Genomic DNA, 14,346 nt, shown 5'->3' on the forward strand with positions numbered 1-14,346 from the left:
CATGATAGAGGAAATACCACTTTCCTGAGCTGGAAAAGATTCTATCTTCTGCCATGTCTGTCTGCTGTTGTTCCCTCTGTTTGGCATTGCCACCATTTTTCCAAGCACTTTGGTTCTCAGCCTGGCATGGCCACTACTTCCACCAGCTTTGCACATTTCAACTAGTATCCTGGAGGCCTCAGATGACAAAGCAGTGTGGAAGTCTCCACTGAAGTGGCATGGCCCAGCATCACTTTCCTTTTTATGTGCTTTACTCAATTGTAGGACACCTAAATCAGTAGGGTCTATACTTGAATCTCACAAAGATTTTAGTTAAACAATTCTTTTGTGTTTTTACTTTCACTATTCTTTCTCCTCTAGGACAATACAGGCATCTGTGGTACTGAACTTGGGAGGATGTGAGTGACAGATGCCAAGTTATATTGGTGATAGCATGTTCCTTCTGTCAGGCTCAGTCAGTGGGTAATTCTCTTGTTGTTCATCTCTTCCTCCCTTAGGGGGGATTTTCTCTCAGGAGAAGCCAACAGGTGAACCTCTTCCTTTCACTGGACCTGCCCAAACATGTCGGAACACTAGCTTTGGCTCATGTTGGGACCCCCTACCACAGCTGGTGCCAACAGACTATACACTTATTTTTCTTTGATCATATTTGGCCTGGATTAGGATCATCCTGAGAGCTTGCCAAGATTGGGTTTCAGCCTGTCTCAAAACACAAACTTAATATTGGTTGACAAGACCAATACTGGGAGCATCATGAGTTTGAATGAATAGTGCCAGAAACTTCTAGTCTCTCTGCACAGTGTTCCTTGATGGAGGCCATGGAGTGTTTATTATAGAACATCATGACATTGTACTTACAACATTTTGGATTTTGTTAAAATTTTAGGAAATTGCCACCTGATACAAATTAGAGAACTGCACATAGCAATGGATACCAAATAGATATTCTGGATTTTTTCGTTTAAAGACCACAATGTCTGACATATAGAAACTCAAATATTTATTGAAAGGGTGAGCAAAAAGGATGCCGTGACTTCAATTGCTATTTAGAAATTAAAATGAAGTTTAAATGTAGTCTTATTTTTCCGTAGTGTGTTCAGGCATACTAAGGAAAACCTCGAAGACTTCTAAGTATAATTTTGTCAACACAGTGAGAGAGATTCAGGTATATCTTAATTAAGAGTCATTCATGTCAAGATAATAGATATTTTTTGTACCTCAAGAAACCTCAATGGAGCACAAACATTTTCGAGTTATTTTCAACTTTAACTGACAACCCAACAAGTAGGCGTTTCACTGAAAACCAAACACTTCTGATGTTACCCTGGCTTCACTGTGTGGCTAGGCATGGTGGAAGACAGAAGAAATGTTAATGAACATGGCTTCTGCTCTCTGTGAACTTTCAACCTAGTTTGGGACAAACGATAAACCCATATGATGGATTGTGGGAACAACATAAAACCATATAAACTATTTTAGGTAGCCAGAACTTAAAGGTAAACAGAAAGGTTTAGGAAAACAGTTCATTGGTGATGTCTTGGGTTTCTGTCTCTGCAGTTCAGTATTTCTAGAAGTCTTGAGCAGTCAAAGGCCTCCCTTCGGTTTCTTCCTTAGTGCCTATCCAATGCTGTTGTGATGTAGACAGCCTGGGGAACATGAAAAATGCCCTTTCTCCTGCATAATGGTGTTATTTCCTTCCTTTTAGGAATGGCTCATAACTCTTAGGAGGTGTGAGTTCTAAATGATTGTTCTTTTCATCTTCCTGGAAGCGGGCCAGGCTGTAGATAAAGCGTTTGATGTGTCAGCAGTAGGCTTGTAACAGCTTTGACTACTTCCATGTTGATGAAAGGTTGAACTTTGATAAAAATGGCAAGAAAAGGAAAAGGGCTCATTTTCTTCCTTTCACTTTGTTTTGTTTTGTTTTGTTTCTGGTCAGCAGTTGAGAAACATCCTACCAGGGTGGTCTGCGAGGTCTACAGGAATCTGAAATATTAGGAGGTGTTCCCCTGTGGATTTACTTGTTTATTTATTGATTGTTTCAGAGAGGGAACACCCAGGCTCAGAGGCATGGCAGGAGCTGGCTGTCAGGGCCCTTATCAGCAGGCCCCGCCTCTCCTCCAGTCTCAGCTCAGTTAGCCCTGGAAGGGCAAAGACCTTGCTGGGGGCAGTTCACTGGGTCCAGCTGTCATTCAGCACCTGCTTCCACACACCATGCAATCCAGGGCTGCAAATCTACTCAGACTCCCAGAACTTTGCCTCTCCTGTTGGTTCCCAGGGCATTTGTTCAGAGATCTGATCTGAGCTTGTAGGGTGGGCTTATCTTCCTGATTCTAAAATAGACAAAGAGGAAAGTAAAATATGTGTGGACACCCAGAACCAGTTGGAATTTGCCTCAAACGATATCGCAGTCTTTCATTAGTGATTTGTGTGTCTGCCTGAGTGGAAAGCTTGAGTTGGCAGAAGGAGAAAAAAAATATAAAAGAAACAAACACATGAACAAACAAATAAGGAAACCTGCCCTTCAGCTAAGTGACAGGAAGAGCTAAGATCAAGAACTCCAGGGCGAAGATGAGGCCAATTTTACCTTTAAAAATGAGACTTAAGCAAATACAGTAACCAAATCCCCTTTTTGAATGGAATTTAGTGGCCGGGCAGTGTGGCTCACACCTGTAATTGTTGTGCTTTAGGAGGCTGAGGCAGAAAGCTTGCTTGAGGCTGAGAGTTTGAGGTCACAGTGAACTATGATTGCGCCACTACACTCCAGCTTGGGTGAGAGAGAGACACTGTCTCTTAAAAACAAACAAACAAAAAAGGGATTAGTGGAACTATGGTAAAGACATTTCCGTCATGTATTTATTTAATAATCTAGTATTTACTTTATGAAATTATGATCTTTGGCTCTGCCCCTATATGCAGTTGAAGTTTAATGCCGTCTGCATAGCCAGGCTGGACCTGCTCACTCATGCAACTGTTGAAAGAAGGCATCTAGCTGTGCTATCCACAGGCTGAGGCCTCGCAGTGCCTGCTCTGTAACCCCTCCACTGAGACCAGTTGAGGCATTTTTTTCTATAAGAATCTTGAGACATAGCGAACATATTTAAATTCTTTGGGAGTCATCTAGCTGACCATGAGAGGACATTGATGTCCCTACAGGGCTCTATAGCATGGGCCAGAGGGTGCCTGGCCAAGTCCCACAGCTTAGTGGGACTTAAGAGCAGTGCCTGCCTGGTAACCCCTCCACTGAGACCAGTTGAGGCATTTATCTGTAAGAATCTTGAAAGACAGCGAACACGGTTAAACTCTTTGGGAGTCATCTAGCTGACCATGAGAGGACATTGATGTCCCTACAGGGCTCTATAGCATGGGCTAGACGGTGCCTGGCCAAGTCCCATGGCTTAATGGGAACTTCATCTTAAAGGGTTGGTGCTGGCCAGCAAGACTGGCATAGCGCCCCTGAAAAGACCTGTTGGCAGCAAGGACAGTTTTCTTACTTCATTAACACCTAAAGTTGCTCCTGAAGTTGTCCATCAGTGCTTATAATTTGCCTATGACAAAAGTAGAGGGCGAATAAGATGAAAACATTGGATTGTCTGGTTTGAATTTCACCTTCTAACTAGGCATGGGTGCAGGAAGAAGAACAAATAGGTGGATGTGAACTTACTAGATCGCAAGCCATATGACCAGGATTTAAATCCAGCTTCTTGGCTATCTTTTCCTTTTGGAAAATATTGGAAACACTAGCTGTTTTGGTGAGGTGTGTTGTAGTCACATTAGGACTGAAATATGATATATGGGACTACACAGAGAAATTAAATGTCATTTATTTAATAATAATTAGGGTAGGCAGAATAATGCATCCCCTGGCCCCAAGATGTCCATGTCCTAAACTCCAAAACCTGTGAAGGTGACCTTACATGGCACAAGGGACTTTGCAGATGGGATTAAGTTAAGGACCTTGTGATGGAGAGGTGACCCTGGATTCTTTGGGTGGGCTGCCCACTTACAATAGTCCTTCTAAAAGGGAAGCAGGAGGGTCAGAGTCGGAGAAGATGTGATGACGAGCAGAGAGTGCAGTCAGGGGGAGGTCTGAAGGTGCTTCACTGATGGCTTTGAAGATGGAGGAGGGGGCCATCAGCCATGGAAGGCAGGCTGCCTCTGGAAGCTGGAGAAGGCAAGGAAACAGATTCTTCTCTACAGCCTCCAGAAGGAATGCAGCCTGCTGACACCTGGGTTTTAGCCCCATGAAACTGATTCCAGACTTCTGACTGTAAGAAAATAAGTGTGTGTTGTTTTAAGCTACTCCATTTGTAATTTGTTATAGCAGCAATAGAAAACTTAAGAAAATAATATAAATAATAATAACAGTAATGCAATTAGACTTAGAAATATTAATTGGTGTGCAAAATAAGAGGAATTTGTTTCAGGCTTGATTCTCAAGACAGGGCATTAGTTCATAGTTCTCTTAATAGGTCGTGAAGTACAAAAGGGTTTTTGTTTTTCTCAGCCCCGTGGACCCTTTCTCAGGGGTCTTTGTTTGCTATTTTTTATGGGACAAAATAAGTGTCTTTGTCGAGCTTTGCTGACATGTTCTTGAATATCTATGTGTAGAATCAGAGTTGAGTTTTATTTCATCACTTGGATACCAAAACTCATATGAAGCCATATGTCCAGGTTTTGGGGGTCAGAAAACTTCCAAGATCCTCACAGATTTTTATGATAAAACCTGCATTGGTTTCAGCACAGACTCCTTGGAGAAGCACACTTCTACCCTGTCAGCTCCGATCACAGCTCTGTCTCCACCCACACTGTTTCTCACTGACCTCTTCCTTCATAAGCCTGAAGAAAAGTGGCTTCCAGCCACCAGGGAAGTGAATTGAGGCCTGTTCTTCTCTCACTGAGAACTGCTCCACTTGAAAAATGGGCTTCATCCTTCAGAACACTTGTCTTGAGCACATGTTAGAAGCTATGATGTGTGCTAGCTGCTGGGGGAATGAATAAGATAAATAAGCTTTAAGTCTTACTTACTGGAAGTTCATGCCAGTGAAGCATTTGGCAAAGCACAGTGCCTTGGACAGAGGCATTGAATTCATCCAGGAAAGTTACTAAAAATGCACGTTCCTGGACTGTGGTTTGAGGAATCATTGGCCTAGTACTCTAGTTCTCAACTGGAGGTGACTTTGTTTCCCAGGGGACATTTGGCAATGTCTGGAGACATGTTTGGTTGTCACAATCAGAGGATGAAGGGTGCCACTGCCATCTAGCAGGCAGAGGCCAGGGATGCTGCAGTACATCCTACAATGCATAGAACAGCCTCTGAAGCAAAGAATCACCTGACCCTAAATGTCAGGAGTGTGAAGGTTGAGGAACTCTAATCTAGTGGGTAAGACACACACACACACACACACACAATTATACCACTGTGGTGTATACATACCCAGATGTATCCCGCTATAGTGTGTGTATATGTATATGTATATGTATATGTATATGTATATGTATATGTGTGTGTATCTATATAAACACCTCTGTTAATGTGTTTAAAGTATTATATGCTCTGGGGCAGTAAGTGGACTGCCTTCTAGCTTTGTCTGAGAAATCTAGGGTGGGCTGAAAGCTGAGTTCCCACACTTGGCAGCTTATCAGGGCCACATCTTGTATCAGTCAAGGTCCCATCAGGAGGCATAAACCGTACCAGTTATTTGAAAATAGAGGATTAAATATAAAGAACTATTAACTAGGTAACTAAATGACAAAAAGATAATTCTAAGTTATCGTGGAGATACCACCTACTAGATGAAACCACCACCTCTAGGGTTGGGGAGCAATGGAACGAGAGTAGAATTATTAAAACTTAGAGGAGGGGCTATATGGAACTGAGATTCAGACTTCTGAGGAGGGGGTGCCAGCTGGCTGGAGTAGGATGTTGAGATGAAGCTGGTTTTACTTGCATGAAATGTTGGAAAATCTCTAAACTGGCATCAGTTGCTGATGTGGGAAGGAAGTGCTGCTGCCTGGTGAAGCAGCATTAATGGGACAAGAGGCCAAGGGAAAGAAACAGAAGGAACCAGTCCCTTGTCTGGTGCCCCTGTAGGCAGAGCCTATCTTGGACTAAGGTAGCAAAGCAGAAATGTGGCATGCAGAGCCTCAGCTTCAGCACTGGAAGGCAGAGTGTGAATGAGGATGTGTGGGTTTGGAGTCCGGAGACAATAACTTAGTGACTGAGACATAGTTGCAGCTTTAATAGAATACAGGTGCCTGGGTTCTGCATCAGAATCTTGGACACAAAGCCCTCAATATTTTTTTTTTTTGCAAGAGTTCTATGGGTGATTCTGACCCACTGCCTAGATTGAGCACCCTGAATAGAATGAGGAACCTCTAAAGGTTTTAAAGCATGGAAATGGCCCATTATTATTTGTAGATTCAAAAGCAAATTCTTTCAACTGAGTGGAGGAGGCGAGTAAAGGGCCTGTGTTGGTGGATTATAAATTAGTTATGGGGATGGTGAACACTTTATCTTCTTCCTAAAGGAAGAAACTTACAGATTTCCATATTAGGGGCATCTTGTTTAAGATGTAAAGAGGGAGAGAAGGAAAGAAGGGAGGTGGGAGGAGAAGACAACATGAAAGGAAAAAGCCCTGGAGGCAAAAGACAGATGCATAATGTGGATTTTATCTAAGTAAATAACAAAAATGTGGACAATATATTTTATCTAAGCCATTTTGATAAAAAGCAGACATAAAGCTACAACCAGGGAAGATATCTACCAGGGAAGACACAAGAGATGTCTAGAAGGAGAGAAAGTTCTGGCCATCACTTTGATTATACTTCACACTCCAGCTGAGAAATTGTGCTGTGGTCTTTGGAAGGAAAGGTCCTATTAGGTGGAAATAACTCAACTTGGATGTTAGAACAAAGTTTACATTTCAACCCTGCCACTTACTTGTTGGGTGGCAGATTTCCTGAGCAATTTCCTTAAGGCTTAGAGACTCATTCTCTACTGTAGGGGTGACAATAGCTTGCCCACAGGGTCTTCTGGAGACTTACATAAAATGACAAAAGTACCTAAGCACAGTACCTGGCACAACCCAGGCTTGTCACTCACTACCTATTGGAGGTGTCCTCTCTCCCCTTGTCTACTCTGCTACTGTCCCCTCAGTCTGCTGCCTCATCTGCTGTCCCTTTTCTGCTTTGATTTGTAGGTTAGACTATTCTTTGTAGACCAAGAACAGGGAAAACCAAATCCAAAAATCTTTACTCCTGGAAGTTAAGTGTCATGCTCTGGAAACTTAGTATGATATAGTTCTAGGCCAAAGTAAGGCATGGCTAAGGACATTCATGTTTTTTGGTGAAGTTTTTTGACCAAATATGTATTTCAGAGTGGTTGCTTTGCTCACATACCAGCTTTTCACCACTGACTGATATGATGTAAGATTATGGACCACACTTAAATCCTTTGCACTCAAGATATATTTCTCTCCTACACCACCCCCTCCAGCTTTTCTCTCTTTTTTTCCCACTTCCATCTCAGAAGCAACTCTAGAGAAAAAACAGAGAACTCTATTTTTTTTTTTCCCAAAGCATTGGGCGTAGGAAAAATTGCTCTAGAATGTGGAAGAGTGTAGCTGATTCATTGTAATGGGTTAGCACTGCACTACTCTGCTCCCAGCCTCTCGTTAGGGAGCCAGGCTCTGCTCCTGGTTGGGAGATGAGTGCCACATCACACGCTACAAGATGGTTTTCAGCCCCCAAGTCTCACTGGGTACTCAGCTGTTGGAGAAGCATCCTGCATGCACATTGCTGTTGTTTTATCGTCTTGGACTCATCAGGATATTCAGGAAGACAGGTTTTTATTATGCAACAAAACTGCTGCTCTAGGGTAAACTTTTACACAAAGCAATTGTGTTCTTAATGGGACCATCTAAAACAAAAATAAAGGGGCAGAAAATAGTTTTCAGATCTTTCTTTTAAAAAAAAATCGCTAATTTTTGAGAGAAGCACTTGGATATGCAATTTGAACAAATGACCATCTCTAAAGAACAAGCTTACCTTTCTAAGGAGAGGCAGATGATGAAAATTATAACACGCAAGTACAATGAAAGTTCCTAGCATTTCTTTTCTTGCTGACCAGATAAGAATACAGTCATTTGTCCTTAGTATTTTAACCACTTAGGAATTTTCAAATATTTAACAAAATACGTGAGACATAGTTTTTAGTTATGCTTATAGGTATCCTACCAGCTTTACATGCTGAAGTTGAATGTTGCTTTTTGATGTATTAACACCAACAAACAGTTAGTACCTAAAATGTACAAAACACAAGGCTAGAATGTGTAAAACCCAATAAAACACAATGGTAAGTAGATGAGACAGCCCAGAACTATGCCTGGGCTTAGTTGTCATCAGCATCCTGTAATTAAAGTGGTCTGAAATACTCATTCAGATTCTAGAGTTCATTCTATGTGGTAGCTCTGCCTTTCATTCACTAATTTTTTTATTGAGATTTTGTTTCCTTGAGCTCATTGCTCTTCTGAAGGATAGTAGGCACAGAGGACTGGCCCCTACCCTCAAGACAGTTTAGCTTGGAAGTAAAGTCAATGTCTCCTTGCAGGATGTGCCAAAAGTTATGTATGTGCGTGCCCCAAATACAGGGGTATAGATGAGAACAGAGGTATGGAGAGATGGAGGAGGTTACTAGGAACTGAAGGTTCTAGAAGACTTCACAGGTGAGAAGGGGCTTGAAATTAACCTTGAATGAAGCAGGATTTTGATAGGGGTTAATGATGGTGGTAGGGTTGTGACAGAGGGAAAGAGGTATATTTAACGAAGATGGAAACCGTAATTTATGTTTGGAGGCCATAAAGAAACTCTCTCTTTATGCTGGAGTTGGGAGAAAAGAAGATTGGAGAAGAGAATATGGAATGTTTTGACAAAGTAGGCTAATGCGATAATAAAGAACTGATGCATCTGAATAATGTAACAAAATTTATTTCTTGCTTATTTCACAGTTCATTGCAGGGATCTGGCGGGTAGACTTCCATGTGATAACCCAGGGAACCAGACTCTTCCAATTTTTTGTAAAGTGCGTGATGCCTTCTGCATTTAGCTGGCCATCTGTCTAGTAGAGAGAAAGAGTGAGAGCATGGAGGATTGATGTAGACCTATAAGTGTTTTATATTATTTCCATCCATCGCCCATTGGCTAGCATTCAGTCATATGGGCACACCTCACTGCAAGAGAGTCTGGGAAATGTAGTATAGCTATGTCAAGAGAAAAGGGTAACCAATTTTGGTGAACACATGGTCTCTATTATATTGGCTTTTAGCTCGAGTGGGTTGAACTTTATCCTGGACGAAGTGGTAGGTCATCCTTAACCTTAGCAGGGGTGGGGCATGCTCATGGGCCATATATATTCCTTAAAGGGGATGCTTTTTGTGTTATATTCACTGCTGTATCCCCAGAATATGATAGGCCTTAAACAAATGTTTGATAAAATAATGGAGTGATGATAGATGCTAGAAAGAAGGCTTGGTCACGTTGAACCTTCCCAGATGGATTAGTGAAAGAGAGTTGAGGCCAGGAAGCCAATCAGAAAGTTACTGTGATCATCTGATAGCACATTTACAGTTAGAATTTGTTCAGTTTTAGAAACAGAAATGTTTACTTCTGCCATTTTACTCTCTTAGCCTACAGCATAGCCACAGATTATAGTTTAATCAGAGTCCCTGCTGAGTTGAAATCTTAGAAGCAGGTTGTGAGCTGCAACTGTGTTCCTAGGAAGGGACTGGACTTTCTTTGGAGGCATTAATTGGAATGCAGCCTCTGGACTTGGGCTTTGCCACAATATTGCAACCCAAACAAAATAAAACTTGACTAAACCAGCAAACCCAGATTGGAGTTCAAGTTACTTTAACGGACTCTTGGGACGCACAGACTGCAGTTGTATTATGTATGCAAAATTTGCTCTTTGACCTTATTGTAAGGAAAATTACTTCAGTACACATAATCTTTTGCCAGCTTTCCAAAGCATTGGATGAGTTACTCTTTTGCAATTGTGCAATATTTTTCAAATTTCAATTTTCAAATATGCTTGAAAAATAGATGCTGATCCAACAAGAACAGAGAATATGAATGAAAAGAATGTGTTCTCTGTGCGCCTTCAAGAAGTCAATACATAGGCAACCTTGTGTGGCCTGAGGCTTCAGGATTTTAGGAAGTTGCCTGCAGATGAATTTCTTTGAAATTAAAAGCTAAGGGCAGCATCTTGGGTGCTTCCTCTAGATTCAACTTTTGTGCTTCATGTCTAAGCTGGGGCTGACCCCAGGGCCTGGCCACGATTCAGGTTACACGCCCCTGAAGTCTGATGAAAGGCCTCTAACTTTAATATTATGCAGAGTTGAGTGAGGAATCTCAGAGCAGCCTGGGATTCTCGGGAGATTTTTAGTGATTCTTGTTGATTTGGAAATAATGTAAAAACAACAGAAGAGCTTTCTGTGGTATTTTTGTATGTTCTCTATTGGTTTGGGGGAAGAATCCAACATTAAAGAGGCGTAAAAAATAACAAATATTTTAAAAGACATATAACATGCCCTCCCCTTTTCAGCCATCCCCACCAAAAAAATAAACTGTCGTAATAAAAATGGCGAGAACAGGAAGGGAAAACAGAAACAACAGGCAGCCGCAGTGTGCTGGGATGGGAACAGACAGGCCCCTAGTGGCTGAGGCTGATTCTTCTATGGCCAGAAAGGAGTGGGGAAGGTGTGAGGAAATGCATCAAATGGAATCTTTCCCTTGCGGGGTCCACAGCTCTTTAAGCTGTGAGTTTCTCATTTCCTGAGGCCTCTTGAGATATAAATTATGTGCTTAAGACAAGGAACCTGCAGGTACTAGTTTGGTTTCTAGCTCAAATCGCAGAGAAGTCAATTCATTGAAATTCCACTTGCTGAGTGATCTGTTTAACAAATTCACTGATTTTCTTAAAAGAAAAGAAAACCTCAATTATTTTAAATTTTCATAGCAATTTCTATTGCAAAGGATAGTTTTCACATCAGCTTTGCCAGTTTGTTGGACGTAAATCAGCTGGAAAACCTTATTTCGGCCCCAGCTTTCTGAATATGAAGTTACAACTTAACTGGGGCTGGGGAAGCAGGCGCCTCTGGGGAGGGATAGGAGGGGAAGTCGACAGACTGTATGCTTAGGCAGGGAAGAGGGGATGCTGAGGTTAAACCAGGGGAGCAGTGGATGTTGGAGGTATGGAGTGCTGGAGAACAGAAAGGGTCAAGAATGAGAATGAGGGAGCAGGGAAAATATTCAAAGACTCTAAAACTTCTCCATATAGGTTTCTGAGACTCTGCCAGTTCTTCTCATATCAATCTTCATAATCTTAATTAGTGGAAACAGATTTGCATACCTTGGTGAATTCAGTGAAACAGTTCTTCTGAATATGGGCTTTCGGTATATCCATTTTCAGCAGGTTGGCCACTTCATCTACCTGGAACCTCCTTGAGCCATTTTAGCAGCACCTTCCAGCTGTGGCAGACACCGAAGCTTTCCTGGAGGAAGATGTCTGCAGAACCTATGGAAAGATGGGTGTCTGGAAGATAGGAGGAAAAGTCTCAAAATGCCAAAGTGTTCCTTTGCTTGCTTGGCAGGGTGGAACGAGAAGGCCGTGACCTATTAGCATGGTCCACTCATCCTGGTTTGCATGAAACTTTCCTGGTTTTAGTACTCAAAGTTTCCAATCCCAAGCAAACAGAGACAGTTTGGTCTCCTATACCTACTGTAAAGGTGGTTTTGAGATGGCAAAAGGTAAAGAAAGTGGTGGTGGGTGAGAGGAGGTGATGCTGGAATCACCTCCTCAAAGGCAGTCTTTTTGCAGCTGCAGTTTATATGGCCTACAGGGAAGATCAAAGGACACTTGGGGAAAATCACATGGGCCTGAGCAGTCGGCCTAGGGACCTAATACTAGGGAAGAGCCTTAGGTTTGTTCTAGATATCTTGGTTGTACAATCTACATGCACTTACTTTTCTAAATATGCTTTTTTTTCTCTCTCTTTTCTTAGGGAGGCAGGACACAATGTGTGAGAGAAGTCTGTCCCATTCTCTCCTGTCCCCAGCACCTTAGTCACATACCCCCAGGACAGTGCTGCCCCAAATGTTTGGGTGAGTTACTATTTTCAGGTCAAAGAACAATGTAAATTTCTTCTCCAAGTTTCTGCTGGGAGTGTTTATCCACGTTATTTTGAGGTTCTCCAGTTGTCCTATTTCATGGCTTGTTAGAGACAACTACCTCTTCTAATTACAGAAGTGGAAAGTGTGTACAGGATTTGCTTCTTAACTGAGGCCTCCAGGGAGGCTTCTCTCTTGTCTTCATTTGTATCTGTAACTGGGTACACCAGATGACCTGGGATAATTCTCCCTTCTGGTGAGAAAGTATTGAAGAAACTATCTTTAATAGGGCATACGCCTATTAACAGGAGCATATTTTAAAGGTATTTGAAGTAAACCCATGGAGGAATATAGACTAGTGTTACTTTCGGAGTAAAAACCATGCAGGAAGAAACACATGCAAGAAAATGAGAGTTTTGGAAGGAAATAGTGAATAATAGCCAACAGAAAGAGAGTATGATTGCTTTCTTTTTGAGCATTTAATAGGTGCTAGGCACCATGCTAGGCACTTTATATATTGTTTTTTCTCATTTGATCTTCTCAAGAAGCTGTGAAATGTAGGTACTAAGTATATAATTCCTATGTGTAATGCAGGTGCTATTATTAGTTTTATTATACTGAAAAGGAACTAGATTCCTAGATGGCAGTCCAGCCAGTGGGTTGTAGATTTGATATCTGACCACAGATATGTGCGATTCCTGAGCCCAGCTCTAACCTGCTGCAGCTCACCTTCCCTGGTGACACAGGAGGGATGCATGCACGTTGCTAGCTGAAAGGGGACAACTTATGATGGGTATTTTCTAGAGCATGAGGTTCTTTAGCTTTTGCTTATATGCTACCTTCTTCTTCTTCTTTTTTTTTTTTTTTTTGAGACAGAGTCTTGCTCTGTTGCCAGGCTGGGTGCAGGGGTGTGATCTTGGCTCACTGCAACCTCTGTCTCCTGGATTCAAGTGATTCTTGTGCTTCAGCCTCCCAAGTAGCTGGGTCTACAGACACACGCCACCACACCCAGCTAATTTTTGTATTTTTAGTAGAGACAGGGTTTCATCATGTTGGCCTGGATGGTCTCAATCTCCTGACATTGTGATCCACCCGCCTCGGCCTCCCACAGTGCTGGGATTACAGGCGTGAGCCACCGTGCCCAACCTATACTACTTCTTAATGATTCCTGGGCCCTTAAGCTGGTTGAGGTCAGACTATCAAGTTTCAAATAAATATGGTGGCTTGAGCCACCATATAAATACAATAGAAGCTCTATCAACCTCCTTAGAATCTCCAGGGATCCTTGAGGGGCTAATATTTTCCCTAATCGCCTCTGGCTTGGTGTTTCTGCTCCTGCTATTTCTCTTGATTTTCCCTCTTTCCTTCCTTCCTTCCTTCCTTCCTTCCTTCCTTCCTTCCTTCCTTCCTTCCTTCCTTCCTTTCTTTTCTTTCTTTCCATCTGTCTGTCTGTCTGTCATTTTGTCCTTTTAGAGGCTCCAGCAACTTCCCTAGAATCTCCAGGGATCCTTGAGAGGCTAATATTTTCCCTAATCGCCTCTGGCTTGGTGTTTCTGCTCCTGCTGTTTCTCTTGATTTTCCTTCCTTCCTTCCTTCCTTCCTTCCTTCCTTCCTTCCTTCCTTCCTTCCTTCCTTCCTTCCTTCTTTCCTTCCTTCCTTTCCTTCCTTCCTTCTTTCCATCCTTCCTTCCTTCCTTCCTTCCTTCCTTCCTTCCTTCCATTTCTCTATCATTTTGTCTTTTTAGATGCATCTCCCCTCAAATCTGTTTACATCCTGTGATGCCATTGAGTCAAGGCTTGGAGAGCAGATTTCACTGAGGGTTTGCAGGCAATAAGAGTGATTATTTTACACAGAAGCATAGTGAACAACATAATATGGGATATTAAGCACTCTCGTTCTTAAAAGGTCTTATTTGTTTTGCCTTCGGGACAATTTTACTTATGGTCTCTTCTATTTGAGCTCCTGTCACTTAATGCCCACTCCTTTTCCTTGAATCTTCTCTCCTTCCTTTCAGAGTTTACTGTCTTCAACTCTGAAACAACCTGTTGATTTATTTTTCTCATTCCCAAGTTAGTACAGTTATACCATGAATTCTATTTTTTATGACCAAGTTGACAAATAAAGGTATTTTGTTAGACTAAGAGTTTTCTCCTCTTTGATGGCTTCTGCTGCTAACTTCAT

General features: G+C 42.0%; 1 protein-coding gene across 1 annotated transcript in view; it reads left to right on the forward strand.

Moving 5' to 3' along the window:
• The window catches only part of BMPER (BMP binding endothelial regulator), a 243,543-nt gene that overhangs the window by 122,458 nt on the left and 106,739 nt on the right, over window positions 1-14,346 (forward strand). The window contains exon 7 of the mRNA XM_023191705.1: window positions 12,060-12,159. Coding sequence (XP_023047473.1) covers window positions 12,060-12,159 — 100 coding nt within the window. The remainder of the gene's footprint in view (window positions 1-12,059; window positions 12,160-14,346) is intronic.

The sequence above is a fragment of the Piliocolobus tephrosceles genome, chromosome 8 (assembly GCF_002776525.5).
Source record: "Piliocolobus tephrosceles isolate RC106 chromosome 8, ASM277652v3, whole genome shotgun sequence".
NCBI lineage: Eukaryota > Metazoa > Chordata > Mammalia > Primates > Cercopithecidae > Piliocolobus > Piliocolobus tephrosceles.